The 19,833-nt window shown below is 48.5% G+C and overlaps 1 protein-coding gene and 1 long non-coding RNA gene across 2 annotated transcripts in view; one reads left to right on the forward strand and one right to left on the reverse strand.

Annotated features, from left to right (window-relative positions):
• Nucleotides 1-19,833, reverse strand: part of arhgef10la (Rho guanine nucleotide exchange factor (GEF) 10-like a) — a 468,560-nt gene that overhangs the window by 72,620 nt on the left and 376,107 nt on the right. The window contains 1 exon segment of the mRNA XM_034165874.1: nucleotides 14,837-15,051. Coding sequence (XP_034021765.1) covers nucleotides 14,837-15,051 — 215 coding nt within the window.
• The window catches only part of LOC117506371, a 249,825-nt gene that overhangs the window by 37,471 nt on the left and 192,521 nt on the right, over nucleotides 1-19,833 (forward strand). The window lies entirely within an intron of this gene.

Here is a 19,833-nt window from a genome sequence, read left to right on the forward strand (position 1 = left end):
GAAATGCCACCTGAACTTTGCTGCATCTCATTGTCTTCTTCAGAATGACAAATACACAGGGGTGCTTGTTTCTCGCCGTCGTAGAATAAAATGTTCAGTGGCATTAGAGCTGACAGTCTTTTTAGGATGCTAAACTGCCCCACCCCCCCCCACCCCCCATAGACACTTAGACTGGAAGCCAATAACTCACCATAAATAAACTGCTGATGTCTCTTTCATTTAGGGTGCTGTACAAATGACTAAACTATTGTAAATGAAAATAACAGCTGTCAAAATTGATGATTTTGTTTTCTTTGTCTGAAAAAGCAACTCATTCTCTTTAACAATGGCAGGAGGCTAAGATTAAACTGATCGTCTATTCCACACCGCAGGGATCAGAACGTGTACTGGATGTGAACATAAAAGCGTGATTTGATTTCATAGTTTAATAAATATTGACACGTAAATACCATACCGCTAGAAACCTCAGGGCAATGCAAGAGAACACAAAGTGGGATAAAATTTTAACAACAAACATTTTAAAAGAGGATGTGCAATATACAGGGAGGATGTCTTTACCTGCCCCAAGGAGCTTGTGGTAAGATTCACTCACATCTGATGGTTGGTTGAAATGAAAAGAAGAAGCTGTTAAATTTTAGTTCTGATCACAAGTAAAATTACAACATGGAATCAATGTGTTTTTTGTCACTTTATGTTCCATACAGTTGAGCCGCTTCTTGCTGTGCAACATCGGAGTCTCCAGGTCTTCATGGATTGGGAGGGATACGCAATGGAGCAATGTTCCTTGGTGTCTCATGATTTCCAGGATCCTTGTCCATGAGTTTTACCATATACATGCGGATGTACTGGGAACATCCACTGACATCCCTTGAATTGGGGGGGGGGGGGAATAATGTCACAGCTCGGTTTTTTCCCTTACTTCCTATGTTATTTATTTTGACAGGGTCGACCCCTTCTCTCTTTTCATTTGCGTCACATCTGTTTCGAGTGCTCCAGTTTGTTTGTTTGGTTTCTCTCATTACTACATTGTGTTTAAACATCTCGCTCTTCTTTTCCTCGACACAAGTAAGTTTTAAGTTCTTTCACAAATGTTACTCAGCCTCCTGCATCCTTGTGTTTTCTCACTGCCAGCCTGTTTCACACTCTAATGTTTCCATGCCATTTTTGCCTGCCTCCCATAGGATTAGTTTTCTCAGTATTGACTCTCTATTTGTGGAACAAACCTGACTGTCTGTTTTATTGATTCTACTCCTGCTTCATCCCTACCGGACACCTCTGCCTCTCTGACAGCTTTCCTGTGAGTTTGACCTTGGCACGTTTCACGTTTCTGATTAAAGAAACTTCATCTCTACACCTGCTGTCATCACTGCGCTGGGGTCACCAGGACTCAGAGGATTCCATAAACTCATTCTGATTAAGCCAACATTCTAAATTCTAAACAATCAAGCAGCACAAAGTTTACAGTTGATCACCATGACAAAGGACTTTTTCTAAAATGATCATTTTAGGTTAATGGGTTCCTCCTTGGTTGACAGCTGTTGAGGTTATGGTGATGGATCACTCTCTTCAAGGTGGACAATGTCACATTTCTATTTGATGTGTCTGAGTCCAACAATTTGCTAATTGTGATCTTGAAACCATTAGAATAAACATTTGTTAATTCCTGAGTGTTAAATATGTAAAGTCGATATGACATCAAGCTTTTTATAGTTTTGTATAATAGATTTTACCATTGAATGTGGTACAATAACTTTTTTCAAGAAGGCTCTGAAAGGAGGAACCAGGCTTGTGGTGATCCTAAATTGTGCTCTGGAAGCCTTGGCTTCATTGTTTACATTTTTTTCTCCTGTTTAAATACAAAAAAATACTGATTCCACAGTTAGGCCTGCAATCACAGCCAAAGGTTCCCCAATTAAACCATAATTATACCAAAAGGTCATTCAGAAGATCTTAAACACAATTCAAATGATTTCTGGAACCTTCTGTAATGTTCTTGGTGTATATAAAAGCTGACCCACTGAAATTCTGACTCCGAATTAGTGCTTAATACCCAATCCCCTAATTGCTTCAATCACCTCAATCATAAATCATTAAATTCAGTCATACAGTTGGGCAAAAAAGTATTTAGTCAGTCCCTGACTGTGCAAGTTCTCCTACTTAGAAAGATGAGAGAGGTCTGTAATTTTCATCATATGTACACTTCAACTATGACAACCAATATGAGAAAATCCAGGAAATCACATTGAAGGATTTTTAAAGAATTTATTTGTAAATTATGGTGGAAAATAAGTATTTGGTCAATAACAAAAATTCAACTCAGTACTTTGTAACATAATCTTTGTTGGCAATGACAGAGGTCAAATGTTTCCTGTAAGTCGTCACCAGGTTTGCACACACTGTAGCTGGTATTATGGCTCATTCCTCCATGCAGATCTCCTCTAGAGCAGTGATGTTTTGGGGCTGTCGCTGGGCAACATGGACTTTCAACTCCCTCAACAAATTGTCTATGGGGTTGAGGTCTGGAGACTGGCTCTTCCACTCCAGGACCTTGAGTTATGGAGCCACTCCATTGTTGCCTGAGCGGTGTGTTTGGATCATTGTCATGCTGGAAGACCCAGCCATGTTGCATCTTCAAGGCTCTCACTGATGGAAGGAGGTTTTGGCTTAAAATCTCTTAATACGTGGCCCTGTTCATTCTTCAATTAACACGGATCAGTCGTCCTGTCACCTTTGCAGAAAAACAGCCCCAAAGCATGATATTTCCACCCCATGCTTCACAGTAGGTATGGTGTTCTTGGAATGCAAACATGACGAGTTGAGTTCTTGCCAAATGTTCTATTTTGGTTTCATCTGACCACATGATATTCTCCCAATCCTCTTCTGGATCATCCATATGCTCTCTGGCAAACTTCGGACGGGCCTGGACATGTACTTGTTGTGTGGGCCGCTGAAGAGGAGGTACTGCTGGCCCACCACCAGAGGGCGTCCTGCCTGAAGTGCGGGCTTCAGGCACGTGAGGGCGCCGGAGCACCGGGAGTGGCAGCTGTCACTCATCTACAACACCAGCTGTCACTCATCATCATCATCCACACCTCCATAAGAGCCGGGCAGCATCTTCACCTCACTGCCGAGAAATCGTCTACCGTGAAGTAAACGTCTCAGCCTTTTGTTGTATACAGTAGTAACGTTTTTACTTCTGTACGTACTGACAGTATTCTGAGGTTGCAGATTGTTAATTGTTACTGCAGGATCTGTACAAACTCCGTGATTGAGAGGTGGAGGTGCTTTCACCTTTGTGTTGAACTGTTTGCTGGGTGTTCATACACCCACCATCACCTGTCTGTTCTTTCTGCCAGCAGTACCCGATCTGACAGCCGGAGGCAGTGGCCACCTGGGAACCCAGTGCTTGGCGGCCTGCAGGATGTTTCAGGTCCAGTGGAGTGGAAGGCGTGTGGGATCCGGCTCTTTTCTGGACAGGCGTCTTCTATCCTCGAGCCTGCTCACACACCACAGTAACTTATTTGACTGGTGATCTCAACTGTGATGTCTGTTGCTCTGTTGTGCACATTCACAACATTAAATTGTTATATTTGGCTTATTCCATTGTCCGTTCATTTGCGCCCCCTGTTGTGGGTCCGTGTTCCTACACGTTTCACAACAGGATTTCTCGGCCACCGTCATGGATCCCGAGGGGCGTCAACCATTGCTTGAACCGCCAATGGAAACACAGGGTGCACAGGCATCGGCAGGAGGCATGTTAGGAGAGCTGCAGCAAATCTTAACCGCCTTCACTGCTCGGTTGGATTTAGTAACCGAGCAGAATGTCATACTCAATCGGAGGATGGAGGCTCTCACGGCCCAGGTGGAAGCGCGCACTCCAAGCGCTGCTGCAGCGCCTCCTCCAGCCGACCGAGCACAAAATACAGACGTTCCAGTGGTGATTCAACGAACACCCCCGCCCCCTCCCCTGAAGCATACATAAGCCCACCGGAACCGTACGGAGGTTGTGTTGAGACATGCGCGGACTTCTTAATGCAGTGCTCGCTCGTCTTTGCACAACGTCCCGTCATGTACGCGTCAGATGCCAGTCGGGTGGCTTATGTCATCAATTGCTTCGAGGAGAGGCACGCGCTTGGGCTACGGCGCTCTGGGAGCAAAACTAACAGCTCCTAACAACATATACTGGGTTTGTGAGGGAGTTTAAACAAGTGTTTGATCATCCCAATAGAGGTGAGACAGCTTCGACTGTGCTGCTGTCTATGAGACAGTGACATCGGAGTGCAGCCGAGTACGCCGTAGACTTCCGCATCGCGGCTGCGAGGTCCGGCTGGAATAACGTTGCAATCCGCGCCGCCTTCGTAAACGGACTGTCTCCGGCCCTGAAGGAGCACCTGCTGGCTAAGGATGAACCGTGGGATTTTGACGGGCTTGTTGACCTGGTTATACGGTTAGACAACCAGTTAGAAGAACACCGTCGGGAGCGGGGCGAAGGGCGTGGCCGGGCACAAGCTGTCCCTCTTCCTTCCGGGTCCGAAAGGGTGCCGCAGTCTCCACGCTCCACAGTCAGAGAGCCCCGTGGAACCACAGCTCCCCCTGCTGACGAAGCTATGGATACGAGCAGGGCCAAAGTAAAATCACATGACAGACAACGGAGGCTGGCTCACGGGGAGTGTTTTTTCTGTGGCTCTGATGAGCACATACAAAGAAACTGCCCCAAATGGTTAAACTTCAACGCCCGCCCTTAGAGACTGGGTTAAGGGTGGGTCATAACATCCACGCGGGGAAAAGCCCGTAGATCAGCACGCATCCCAGTAATGATCCGTTGTGGGGATCTTACCCTTCACGCCCCAGCACTGGTGGACACGGGGTCTGAAGGAAATCTGCTGGACAGCAGATGGGCTAGGGAGGTAGGGCTCCCCCTAGTGGCACTACCTTCCCCATTGAAGGTACGGGCACTAGATGGCACCCTTCTCCCATTAATCACACATCAGACACAACCAGTGACATTGGTGGTGTCTGGAAATCACAGGGAGGAGATTGTGTTTTATGTAACACCTTCTACCTCCCGAGTGATTTTGGGGTTTCCATAGATATTAAAGCACAATCCCCGGATTGATTGGCCGTCTGGGGTAGTGATGCAGTGGAGCGACACCTGCCACCGGGAATGTTTAGGATCCTCGGTTCCACCCGGTGTGACAGCTAATGAGGAGGTTAAAGTCCCCCCCAATCTGTCAGCGTGGCCTGAGGAGTCTTCAGCAAAGATCTGGCACTCACTCTTCCCCTGCACCGTCCGTACGATTGTGCCATTGATTTGATCCCAGGCGCTGAGTACCCGTCCAGCAGGCTGTACAACCTCTCTCGTCCTGAGCGCGAATCAATGGAGACCTACATCCGGGACTCCTTAGCTGCCAGGTTGATCCGGAACTCCACCTCCCCGATGGGGGCAGGTTTCTTTTTTGTGGGAAAAAAAGACGGCGGACACCGTCCATGCATTGACTACAGGGGACTGAACGAAGTCACGGTTCGTAATCGATACCCGCTGCCTCTGTTAGATTCTGTGTTCACGCCCCTGCATGGAGCCCAAATTTTTACCAAATTGGATCTTAGAAATGCGTACCACCTGGTTCGGATCCGGAAGGGAGTGTTGGGAAAGTGTCAGTACACGGACCCACAACAGGGGGCGCAAATGAACGGACAATGAAGAAAGTCAAATAACAAGGCTTTACTGTTGTGAACACGCACAACAAATACAACAAATCACAATTTCGGTCTCAAGTTAAATTCCAACGGTGTCGTGTGGGCAGGTTCGACGATAGGAGACGTCTGTCCAAGACGAACCGGAACCACCCGATTTCCTCTGCACCCGAACCCCGGGAATACTGGAACCGCCAAGTCCTGAACTCCCAGGTGGTCTCTGCCTCCACTCGTCGGATCCGGTACTGCTGGCGAGGAACAGACACAGTCAGACGTGGGTGCGGCTGCACCCAACAACACGTGGGGTGGAAAACACCACCTCCACCTCTAATCAGAAAACAACACTGTCTAGTAACTAGGATACTTATCAAATACGTTCCTTTCACAAATGATGAAGGGCTGGCTGAGTTCGTTACCTCCTTGATAGAGCGATATCCGGCCAATGAGGTGGAGATGCCGTCCTGCTGATATACCTCCTCAGTGATTGGGATCAGCTGTCTCCAGTGATAGATGACAGCTGTCATCCTGGCTGCTCCCGTAAGGCGGCAGCGCCCTCCGGTGCCTGGAGCCCGCACTCCAGGCAGGGCGCCCTCTAGTGGTGGTGGGCCAGCAGTACCTCCTCTTCAGCGGCCCACACAACAGGACCCCCCCCCTCAACGGGCGCCTCCTGGCGCACGACCGGGTTTGTCAGGGTGGCGACGGTAGAAGTCGGCCAGGAGGGCCGGGTCCAGGATGAAGCCCTTCTTCACCCAGGAGCGTTCTTCGGGGCCGTACCCTTCCCAGTCCACCAGATACTGAAAACCCCGGCCCATCCGTCGGACGTCGAGGAGCCGGCGTACGGTCCAAGCCGGTCCTCCGTCGATGATCCGGGCAGGAGGTGGCGCCGGACCCGGAGTGCAGAGGGGTGAGGTGTGATGGGGTTTAATCCTGGAAACGTGGAATACCGGATGAATCCGCAGTGAGGCCGGAAGCTGGAGCCTCACTGCGGCGGGATTGATGACCTTGAGTATTTTGTACGGGCCGATGTATCGTTCTTGCAGTTTTGGGGAGTCCACTTGAAGGGGAATGTCCTTGGTGGACAACCACACTTCCTGCCCAGGACGATACGTGGGAGCCGGGGCCCGCCGCCGGTCTGCATGGTTCTTCGCCCTCGTCTGGGCCCTCAACAAAGCAGAACGGGCGGCACGCCACACCCGACGGCACTTCAGTAGGTGGGCCTGGACCGAGGGCACACCGACCTCCCCCTCAACCACCGGAAACAACGGGGGTTGATACCCCAAGCACACCTCGAAAGGGGAGAGGCCGGTGGCTGATGACACTTGGCTGTTGTGGGCGTACTCGATCCAGGCCAGGTGGGTACTCCAGGCCGTCGGGTGCGCGGCTGTCACACAGCGTAGGGTCTGCTCCATCTCCTGGTTGGCCCGTTCTGCTTGTCCGTTGGTCTGGGGGTGATACCCGGACGAGAGACTGACCGTGGCCCCCAGTCCCCGGCAAAAGCTCCTCCAAACATGCGAGGAGAACTGGGGACCGCGATCAGAGACGATGTCTGATGGTATCCCATGCAGACGGACGACGTGGTGGACTAGGAGGTCCGCTGTCTCCTGGGCCGTTGGTAGCTTTGGGAGGGCCACGAAGTGGGCCGCCTTGGAGAATCGGTCCACTATCGTGAGGATGACAGTGTTTCCCTGGGACGGCGGAAGACCCGTGACAAAATCCAGGCCGATGTGAGACCAGGGGCGATGAGGCACGGGCAGCGGCTGCAGCAACCCCGATGTCTTGCGGTGGTCGGCCTTGCCCCTGGCGCAGGTGGTACAGGCCTGGATGTAACCCCGGACGTCGGCCTCCAGGGACGCCCACCAGAAGCGCTGCCGGACGACTGCCACGGTTCTTCGCACCCCAGGATGACAGGAGAGCTTAGAACCGTGACAGAAGTCCAAAACTGCAGCCCTGGCTTCTGGTGGGACGTAAAGTTTGTTCTTCGGTCCGGTTCCGGGGTCCGGGTCTCGTGTCAGGGCCTCCCGGACGGTCTTCTCCACGTCCCAGGTGAGGGCGGCCACGATAGCGGACTCCGGGATGATGGGATCGGGATATCCGACGGCTCCGTTTTGACCTCTTCTTCATGTACCCGGGACAAAGCATCCGATCTTTGATTTTTGGTCCCGGGACGGTAGGTGATCCGGAAGTCAAAACGGCCGAAGAACAGTGACCAGCGGGCTTGCCTGGGATTCAGCCACTTGGCGGTCCTGATATACTCCAGGTTCCGGTGGTCAGTGAAAACCGTGAATGGCACGGACGTTCCCTCCAACAGATGTCTCCACTCCTCAAGAGCCTCTTTCACCGCAAGGAGCTCTCGATTGCCGACGTCATAGTTCCGTTCGGCTGGGGTCAACCTGCGGGAAAAATAGGCACACGGGTGAAGGACCTTATCGGTCTTCCCGCTTTGGGACAGCACGGCTCCTATCCCTGAGTCCGAGGCGTCCACTTCAACCACTAACTGGCGACTAGGATCGGGCTGCACCAGAACAGGTGCAGACGAGAAGCGCCGTTTCAACTCCTTGAATGCGGCATCGCACCGATCCGACCAGGTGAAGGGGACTTTTGGTGAGGTCAGGGCTGTAAGGGGGCTAGCTACCTGACTGTAGCCCTTAATGAACCTCCTGTAGAAATTAGCAAAGCCTAGGAACTGTTGCAACTTCCTACGGCTTGTGGGTTGGGGCCAGTCTCTCACCGCCGCAACCTTGGCCGGATCAGGAGCGACGGAGTTGGAGGAGATGATGAACCCCAGGAAGGACAAAGAGGTGCGGTGGAACTCACACTTCTCGCCCTTCACAAACAGCCGGTTCTCCAACAACCGCTGCAGGACCTGACGTACATGCCGGACATGAGTCTCAGGATCCGGAGAAAAATCAGAAAATCCACGCACGTCTCCACACAGCCTCCGTACGGCTCTGGGGGGCTTATGTATGCTTCCGGGGAAGGTGGGAGAGGTCGTTGAACAACCAGTGAAACGTCTATGTTACGCACAGGGTCTACGGGAGGGAGAGCCGCAGTGGCGCCCGGAGGACGCGCTTCAACCTGCGCGGCGAGAGCCTCCACCCTGCGGTTCAGGAGGACATTCTGCTCGGTCATCAAATCGAACCGAGTCGTGAAAGCGGTGAGGATCCGCTGCAACTCACCGATTACCCCTCCTGCGGACGCCTGCGCGTCCTGTTCTTCCATTGGCCGTTCAACAGCCGGTTGACGCCCCTCGGGATCCATGACGTTAGCCGAGATATCCTGTTGGGAAAGTGTCAGTACACGGACCCACAACAGGGGGCGCAAATGAACGGACAATGAAGAAAGTCAAATAACAAGGCTTTACTGTTGTGAACACGCACAACAAATACAACAAATCACAATTTCGGTCTCAAGTTAAATTCCAACGGTGTCGTGTGGGCAGGTTCGACGATAGGAGACGTCTGTCCAAGACGAACCGGAACCACCCGATTTCCTCTGCCACCGAACCCCGGGAATACTGGAACCGCCAAGTCCCGAACTCCCAGGTGGTCTCTGCCTCCGTTCGTCGGATCCGGTACTGCTGGCGAGGAACAGACACAGTCAGACATGGGTGCGGCTGCACCCAACAACACGTGGGGTGGAAAACACCACCTCCACCTCTAATCAGAAAACAACACTGTCTAGTAACTAGGATACTTATTAAATACGTTCCTTTCACAAATGATGAAGGGCTGGCTGAGTTCGTTACCTCCTTGGTAGAGCGATATCTCGGCCAATGAGGTGGAGATGCCGTCCTGCTGATATACCTCCTCAGTGATTGGGATCAGCTGTCTCCAGTGATAGATGACAGCTGTCATCCTGGCTGCTCCCGTAAGGCGGCAGCGCCCTCAGGTGCCTGGAGCCCGCACTCCAGGCAGGGCGCCCTCTAGTGGTGGTGGGCCAGCAGTACCTCCTCTTCAGCGGCCCACACAACAGGGAGACGAGTGGAAGACGGCATTCAACACCCCGTTAGGTCACTTTGAGTACCTGGTCATGCCGTTCGGCCTCACCAATGCGCCCGCGACGTTCCAGGCATTAGTTAATGATGTCTTGCGGGACTTCCTGCACTGGTTCGTCTTTGTATACCTGGACGACATCCTCATCTTCTCCCCGGATCCTGAGACCCATGTCCAGCATGTACGTCAGGTCATGCAGCGGTTGTTGGAGAACCGGCTGTTTGTGAAGGGCGAGAAGTGCGAGTTCCACTGTACTTCTTTGTCCTTCCTGGGGTTCATCATCTCCTCCAACTCCGTCGCACCCGATCCGGCCAAGGTTGCGGCAGTGAGGGATTGGCCCCAACCGACGAGCCGTAGGAAGCTGCAACAGTTCCTCGGCTTTGCTAATTTCTACCGGAGGTTTATTAAGGGTTATAGACAGGTAATTGGCCCCCTGACGGCCCTGACCTCCACTAAAGTCCCCTTCACCTGGTCGGATTGGTGCAAAGCCGCGTTTAGGGAGTTGAAACGTCGGTTCTCGTCTGCACCCGTTCTGATGCAGCCCGATCCCAATCGCCAGTTTGTTGTTGAAGTGGATGCCTCTGACTCGGGATAGGAGCCGTGCTGTCCCAGAGCTGGGAGTCCAACAAGGTTCTCCATCCATGTGCCTATTTTTCCCGCAGGTTGACCCCGGCGGCGCGGAACTATGACGTCGGCAATCGGGAACTTCTTGCGGTGAAAGAGGCTCTTGAGGAGTGGAGACACCTGTTGGAGGGAGCTGCGGTACCATTTACGGTTTTCACGGACCATGGCAGTGGTCAGGCAGCACTTCTGGTGGGCGTCCATGGAAGCCGATGTCCGGGAGTATGTCCAGGCCTTCACCACCTGTGCCAGGGGTAAGGCAGAACACCAACGGGCATAGGGTCTCCTCCAACCGTTACCTGTGCCCCACCGCCCCTGGTCCCACATCGTCCTGGACTTCGTCACGGGCCTCCCGCCATCCCAGGGCATGACCACCATCCTCACGATAGTGGACCGGTTCTCCAAGGCGGCCCACTTCGTGGCCCTCCCGAAGCTCCCGACGGCCCAGGAGACTGCAGACCTCCTGGTCCACCACGTCGTGTGTCTGCATGGGATTCCATCCGATGTCGTCTCTGACCGTGGTCCCCAGTTCTCCTCGCAGGTCTGGAGGAGTTTCTGTAGAGAGCTGGGGGCCTCTGTGAGTCTCTCGTCCGGGTACCATCCCCAGACCAACGGACAGGTAGAGCGGGCCAACCAGGAGTTGGAACAGGCCCTTCGCTGTGTGACCTCAGCGCACCTGATGGCCTGGAGTAATCATCTGGCCTGGATCGAGTACGCACACAACAGTCAAGTCTCGTCTGCCACCGGCCTCTCCCCGTTTGAGGTGTGTTTGGGGTACCAGCCCCCATTGTTCCCGCTAGTGGAGGGAGAGGTCGGGGTGCCCTCGGTCCAGGCCCATCTGAGGCGGTGCCATCGGGTGTGGCGCTCTGCACGCTCTGCCCTGCTCAAAGCCCGGACGAGGGCCAAGGCCCATGCAGACCGCCGGCGTTCCCCGGCCCCTGCATACCAGCCCGGGCAGGAGGTTTGGCTGTCTACGATGGACATCCCATTACAGGTGGAGTCCCACAAGCTGAAGGAGTGGTACATTGGCCCTTTCCCCATTGTCAAGGTCCTCAGTCCTGCCGCGGTGAAGCTGAGGCTGCCAGCTTCACTGCGGATCCATCCTGTATTCCATGTGTCCCGGGTCAAGCCTCACCACACCTCTTCCCTCTGTGCCCCCGGACCGGCGCCACCTCCTGCCCGGATCATCGACGGGGAGCCTGTGTGGACAGTTCGCCGGCTCCTGGACGTCCGTTGGAAGGGCCGGGGATTCCAGTATCAGGTGGACTGGGAGGGTTATGGACCCAAAGAGCACTCCTGGGTGAAGAGGAGCTTCATCCTGGACCCGGCCCTCCTGGCCGACTTCTACCGCCGACATCCGGACAAGCCTGGTAGGGCGCCAGGAGGTGCCCGTTGAGGGGGGGGGGGTCCTGTTGTGTGGGCCGCTGAAGAGGAGGTACTGCTGGCCCACCACCAGAGGGCGTCCTGCCTGAAGTGCGGGCTTCAGGCACGTGAGGGCGCCAAAGCACCGGGAGTGGCAGCTGTCACTCATCTACAACACCAGCTGTCACTCATCATCATCATCCACACCTCCATAAGAGCCGGGCAGCATCTTCACCTCACTGCCGAGAAATCGTCTACCGTGAAGTAAACGTCTCAGCCTTTTGTTGTATACAGTAGTAACGTTTTTACTTCTGTACGTACTGACAGTATTCTGAGGTTGCAGACTGTTAATTGTTACTGCAGGATCTGTACAAACTCTGTGATTGAGAGGTGGAGGTGCTTTCACCTTCGTGTTGAACTGTTTGCTGGGTGTTCATACACCCACCATCACCTGTCTGTTCTTTCTGCCAGCAGTACCCGATCTGACACCTGGAGGCAGTGGCCACCTGGGGACCCAGTGCTTGGCGGCTCCAGGATTGTTTCAGGTCCGGTGGAGTGGAAGGCGTGTGGGATCCGGCTCTTTTCTGGACAAGCGTCTTCTATCCTCAAGCCTGCTCACACACCACCGTAACTTATTTGACTGGTGATCTCAATTGTGTTGTCTGTTGCTCTGTTGTGCACATTCACAACATTAAATTGTTATATTTGGCTTATTCCATTGTCCGTTCATTTGCGCCCCCTGTTGTGGGTCCGTGTTCCTACACTTTTCACAACAGTACTGGCTTAAGCAGGGGGACACGCCAGGCACTGCAGGATTTGAGTCACTCTCTGCGTAGTGTGTAGCCTTTGTTACTTTGGTCCCAGCTCTCTGCAGGTCATTCATCAGGCCCCTCTGTGTAGTGCTGAGATTTCTGTTCACTGTTCTCATGATCATTTTGACCCCACGGAATGACATCTTGCATGGAGCCCCAGATTGAGGGAGATTATCAATGGTCTTGTATGTCTTCCATTTTCTTACAATTGCTCCCACAGTTGATTTATTCACATCAACCTGCTTGACTATTGTAGAGTCACTCTTCCCAGCCTGGTGCACATCTACAATTTTCTTCCTGGTGTCCTTCGACAGCTCTTTGGTCTTGGCCATGGCTGAGTTTGGAGTCTGACTCTTTGAGGCTGTGGATAGCTGTCTTTTATACAGATAATGAGTTCTAGAGGTGGGCCATACTGGGAATTTTGGTATTGATCCGATACCAAGTAAATACAGGCCCAGTATCACTGATATCGATACTGATACTTTTTCATATTTAAGCTTCATAGATACAAAGGATCCAAAAAAAAAAACCTAGGATAGAATTTCGCCAAACATTGTACGTGACAACAAAATATTTTATTATCACAATCAACATTTTTGTTTAAAAAAATATCATTCAACACAACTTAAAACAAAATCTCCTGAGGTAAAGGGCTGACAAACCACAATACAAAGGTGCGCTGCTCTGTGTTGCATTGAGTGCCAAGTAGACTTCGATGAATCTGCGTGCGCAGCAGTCAGTGCATGCGGGAGAGAAAAAAAGCTCTAGTATCGATCTTTTTACACGAGGATCATTCAATATCAATACCAGTGTTGGTATCGATATTATCGATATTAGGATCGATCCGCCCACCTCTAATGAGTTCCAACAGATGCCATTAATACAGGTAACAGGTGGAGGACAGAAGTGTTGTGAAAGTGACGTGACACGGACCCACAACAGGGGGCGTTAATGAACGGACAATGGCTAAGCCAAAAAGTAACAATTTAATGTTGTGAATCACACAACGATGTACAGACAATAACAATATAGTGACTGTCAATCATACACCAGGTGACGTGTGGGCAGGCTCGACGATAGAAGACGCCTGGCGAGAGAGAAGCCGGATCCACACAGCTTCCACCACCAACGAAGCTGAAGAACACCGGAGCCGCCAAGCCCCTGCGCCCCAGGTGGCCGCTGTCTTCAGCAGTCAGACCCGGGTACTGCTGGCAGAGAACAAAGACAGTCCAGATGAGTGTGAGGACGCACACTCAGTAATCCCACAGTCTGTATGCAGTAAGGAGGGAGAACCTCCACCTCCAATCACACACTCGTGCAGCTCCTGTCTAACCACTTATCTGGTTTGGGGTGTGAGGCGAAGCCGTCGCTGTCACACCAAACGCCAATCCCACAGATAAGGAAAGCACCAGGAAAACGGCTGCAACAGAAGTTCAGATTATTACTCAACGTATGAGTCAGCAGAGACAATTACCTGATTGGTAGTTGATTTCTCGGTGGGGAGGTGGAGTTGCAGTCCGGTCTTTATGGTGGTGGTGATGAGTAGTGATGAGTGACAGCTGGTACGGATGATGAGTGACAGCTGTCACTCCTGGTCGCTCCGACGCCCTCTCGTGCTTGAAGCCCTCACTTCAAGCAGGGCGCCATCTTGTGGTGGTGGGCCAGCAGTACCTCCTCTTCAGCGGCCCACACAACAAGAAGAGCTTCTTAAAGAAGTTACAGGTCTGTGAGAGCCAGAAATCTTGCTTGTTTGCGGTGTGACCAGATACTTATTTTCCACCATAATTTACAAATAAACTCTTTTAAAAATCCTACAATGTGATTTTCTGGATTTTTTTTTTCTCATTTTGTCTCTCATAATTGAAGTGTACCTATGTTGAAAATTACAGACCTCTCTCATCTTTCTAAGTAGAAGAACTTGCACAATCGGGCTGACAAAACACTTTTTGGCCCCACTGTAAATTACAGCGAGAAGGACATCTGATTCACACTATCCAATCATGTCTGGAAATTAATTAAAGTTGCTAACCATAGTGTGTTTACAGTCACTACTCGTTTCAATACGACAGCGGTGGCTGTTTTAAGAGTCCATCCCTCAAACAGGAGATTTATTTCTGCCAAATTTAACAAAATAGCTACTATGTTGAGTAACCTGACATGAGGGACTGGCTGAAATAGTCATTCAATTCAATTTATTTATATAGTTTCAAATCATAACACGTTGCCTCAAAGCACCATGCAGGTAAATCTTTTTGTCACAACTGTCACTGTACTTTTCTAATTTGTCATCATTTGTTAAACAAAAAACAAATTTTGCTTTTGGCAGAATTGATGTGTGTGGTATCAGTGTCTCACCGTCCGTCATCCAGTCCAACACATATGTTGTTGCTTATCCCTGAGGGACTCTTTTGAACTCCTGCTTCTGCTTCCTCAGCTGGAGGTGTTGCTGGCACATATTCCAAACAATGGACCGTAGAGCCGACCTGCAGACTCTTTACAGCTCTCGGCATGGGCCTGTTGAGAGAAAATATCTCTATCTGCCCCTGAGGACCCTCTCCTCCACCGGCCACCTGCGGGGAGAAAAGAAAAAGCAGTCGAAAAAGGTCAACACCTCATGTTAAGCCGTACCAAAGGACTGAATGTTAAAGCCACAGCTAATAAACTATGCTGTTATAACTGGGGAGGGAAAAAAAGGGAAAAAAGAGTCTGCTTTGCATTAGACGGCCTTAAGAAAATTACGGCAGCTCGAGGATAACGTGGCTTTTGGTTAAACATCGTTGACCTCACAGCAATTTAGATTTCAAAAAACTTTCCATCAGTTATCCTTTCACACATTTGTAGTCATTCCTCTTTTTTCCTCCAAATATGTCATCTCCAGAACATCAAAGAATTCTTAAAACACTGCAATCTTTTCATCACTAAAGAACAGAGAGACTCATTTTCCGAATAGGATCTGAGTTGCTTAACAATGAGGCCTTTCTCCACGTTTACATGATCGAGTAACTGATCTACAGTAGGAGTCAACGCATGATAAAAGGCTTGGGGGGGCTTTCAGAATTGTGCCTGTATGTGGTGAAAGTGTTGAACTTGTAGAGACGTTCACATATCTTGACAGTGACATTCATGTCTGTAGGTCCTCAGCCTTTGAGAAGAACTTATGGAGTCAAGACATTGAGGACAGGGGTGCCGATATCATTGCAGGAGAATGAAGGACCAAGTCTTTCAGATCCTGGTGCTTCCTGCCCTATTATATGATTGTGAGACTTGGACGCTGGCCCGTGACCGAAGATGACAACTGGATAACTTCTGTACAAGGTCTCTTTGGAGGATCCTCGGGGTACCGCTGGAATGACATTGTGTACAATGATCAGTTACTTTTGGAAATTAAGATGAGGAGTATCATTCGCACTGTGAAGGAGCATCGGCTTTGAACTTGTTGGCCATGTGACACATTTCCTGACTGGAGAAGGGCAAGGGGATGCTTCACCAGGCTGTGGTGCAACGATAGCTGTATGGGAGATGTGTGGATGGAGTGGTTATCTGCCTGGGTGGTTGCCATTCATGACCTGTGGTGATATGGATGCAGTGAAGAGCGGCACCAGCACACGCTACCAGACTTGACGTAACTTGGGGTAATTTTCAATTAACAAACATTGACATTGATGATCAATATGTCGTAACTGATTTTGTGGAACATATTACGAATGCAATGGCAAACAAACAATATACTGTAGGGGTTTTTTTCAACTCATAAAAAAGCATTTGATAGCATAGATCACACCTTATTACTGGATGAGTTATGGAAGCATGGTATCAGAGGATTAGCTCATGACTGAATAGCACGTTATCTGCACAATAGGTATCTATGTACTCGTATATTGGTGGGATAAATTCAGAATTGTTGAAGTGCAATTGTGTGGTGCCCCAGGGCTCAGTCCTTGGGGCCTTTGTTGTTTCTTTTATATATTAATGACATATGCTTGGTTTCTATGTTTGTCAGTTGCATTTTATTTGCTGATTACACAACTGTGTTTTGTAGTGGGGATCATTTGGGACAGGTTCTGGAAATCATGGAGAGGGAACTACAGAAGTTCAAAAGAATGGTTTGATTCAAACAAATTATTGTTTAATTTTGGTAAAACAAAATGTATCATATTTGGAAAAAACCCCAGAAATTTATGTAGAAATGTACTAGTACATAATATTGATATTGAAATTGAACTTGCAAATGAAATTTAATTACTGCAGATAAATTGAGTTGGAAAACACATAAATTATGTTAAATCAATAATGTCAAAAGCCATTTTGTATAAAGCACAAGACTTCTTCCCCCAACACTCATTAGTTACCTTAAATCATTCATTACTTGTTCCATACATGACCTATTGTATTGAAGTTTGGGGAGCCACCTACAAAACAAAGAAAAATTAAATATTTTCACTACAAAAGAGAGCCATAAGAATTATTACTAATAAATCATATTGTGGGTCAACAAATCCACTAATAAATCCACTAAGTCAACAAATTACACATTTTCTAATTTTGGGATCTGACTGATTATAGCATAATACAAATTATGTAAAGTACAAAATAAACTTTTACCACAGCATGTCCTGGACCTGTTCAAAATGAACCACTCCAGTTATAATTTGGATTATTATCAATCAATCAATCAATCAATTTTTTTATATAGCGCCAAATCACAACAAACAGTTGCCCCAAGGCGCTTTATATTGTAAGGCAAGGCCATACAATAATTATGTAAAACCCCAACGGTCAAAACGACCCCCTGTGAGCAAGCACTTGGCTACAGTGGGAAGGAAAAACTCCCTTTTAACAGGAAGAAACCTCCAGCAGAACCAGGCTCAGGGAGGGGCAGTCTTCTGCTGGGACTGGTTGGGGCTGAGGGAGAGAACCAGGAAAAAGACATGCTGTGGAGGGGAGCAGAGATCGATCACTAATGATTAAATGCAGAGTATTGCATACAGAGCAAAAAGAGAAAGAAACAGTGCATCATGGGAACCCCCCAGCAGTCTACGTCTATCCAGCCCTAACTATAAGCTTTAGCAAAAAGGAAAGTTTTAAGCCTAATCTTAAAAGTAGAGAGGGTGTCTGTCTCCCTGATCTGAATTGGGAGCTGGTTCCACAGGAGAGGAGCCTGAAGCTGAAGGCTCTGCCTCCCATTCTACTCTTACAAACCCTAGGAACTACAAGTAAGCCTGCAGTCTGAGAGCGAAGTGCTCTATTGGGGTGATATGGTACTACGAGGTCCCTAAGATAAGATGGGACCTGATTATTCAAAACCTTATAAGTAAGAAGAAGAATTTTAAATTCTATTCTAGAATTAACAGGAAGCCAATGAAGAGAGGCCAATATGGGTGAGATATGCTCTCTCCTTCTAGTCCCTGTCAGTACTCTAGCTGCAGCATTTTGAATTAACTGAAGGCTTTTTAGGGAACTTTTAGGACAACCTGTTAATAATGAATTACAATAGTCCAGCCTAGAGGAAATAAATGCATGAATTAGTTTTTCAGCATCACTCTGAGACAAGACCTTTCTAATTTTAGAGATATTGCGCAAATGCAAAAAAGCAGTCCTACATATTTGTTTAATATGCGCTTTGAATGACATATCCTGATCAAAAATGACTCCAAGATTTCTCACAGTATTACTAGAGGTCAGGGTAATGCCATCCAGAGTAAGGATCTGGTTAGACACCATGTTTCTAAGATTTGTGGGGCCAAGTACAATAACTTCAGTTTTTATCTGAGTTTAAAAGCAGGAAATTAGAGGTCATCCATGTCTTTATGTCTGTAAGACAATCCTGCAGTTTAGCTAATTGGTGTGTGTCCTCTGGCTTCATGGATAGATAAAGCTGGGTATCATCTGCGTAACAATGAAAATTTAAGCAATACCGTCTAATAATACTACCTAAGGGAAGCATGTATAAAGTGAATAAAATTGGTCCTAGCACAGAACCTTGTGGAACTCCATAATTAACTTTAGTCTGTGAAGAAGATTCCCCATTTACATGAACAAATTGTAATCTATTAGACAAATATGATTCAAACCACCGCAGCGCAGTGCCTTTAATACCTATGGCATGCTCTAATCTCTGTAATAAAATTTTATGGTCAACAGTATCAAAAGCAGCACTGAGGTCTAACAGAACAAGCACAGAGATGAGTCCACTGTCCGAGGCCATAAGAAGATCATTTGTAACCTTCACTAATGCTGTTTCTGTACTATGATGAATTCTAAAACCTGACTGAAACTCTTCAAATAGACCATTCCTCTGCAGATGATCAGTTAGCTGTTTTACAACTACCCTTTCAAGAATTTTTGAGAGAAAAGGAAGGTTGGAGATTGGCCTATAATTAGCTAAGATAGCTGGGTCAAGTGATGGCTTTTTAAGTAATGGTTTAATTACTGCCACCTTAAAAGCCTGTGGTACATAGCCAACTAACAAAGATAGATTGATCATATTTAAGATCGAAGCATTAAATAATGGTAGGGCTTCCTTGAGCAGCCTGGTAGGAATGGGGTCTAATAAACATGTTGATGGTTTGGATGAAGTAACTAATGAAAATAACTCAGACAGAACAATCGGGAGAGAAAGAGTCTAACCAAATACCGGCATCACTGAAAGCAGCCAAAGATAACGATACGTCGTGGGATGGTTATGAGTAATTTTTTCTCTAATAGTTAAAATTTTGTTAGCAAAGAAAGTCATGAAGTCATTACTAGTTAAAGTTAATGGAATACTTAGCTCAATAGAGCTGTGACTCTTTGTCAGCCTGGCTACAGTGCTGAAAAGAAACCTGGGGTTGTTCTTATTTTCTTCAATTAGTGATGAGTAGAAAGATGTCCTAGCTTTACGGAGGGCTTTTTTTATAGAGCAACAGACTCTTTTTCCAGGCTAAATGAAGATCTTCTAAATTAGTGAGACGCCATTTCCTCTCCAACTTACGGGTTATCTGCTTTAAGCTACGAGTTTGTGAGTTATACCACGGAGTCAGGCACTTCTGATTTAAGGCTCTCTTTTTCAGAGGAGCTACAGCATCCAAAGTTGTCTTCAATGAGGATGTAAAACTATTGACGAGATACTCTATCTCACTTACAGAGTTTAGGTAGCTACTCTGCACTGTGTTGGTATATGGCATTAGAGAACATAAAGAAGGAATCATATCCTTAAACCTAGTTACAGCGCTTTCTGAAAGACTTCTAGTGTAATGAAACTTATTCCCCACTGCTGGTTAGTCCATCAGAGTAAATGTAAATGTTATTAAGAAATGATCAGACAGAAGGGAGTTTTCAGGGAATACTGTTAAGTCTTCTATTTCCATATCATA

Source organism: Thalassophryne amazonica, chromosome 3 (assembly GCF_902500255.1).
Source record: "Thalassophryne amazonica chromosome 3, fThaAma1.1, whole genome shotgun sequence".
NCBI lineage: Eukaryota > Metazoa > Chordata > Actinopteri > Batrachoidiformes > Batrachoididae > Thalassophryne > Thalassophryne amazonica.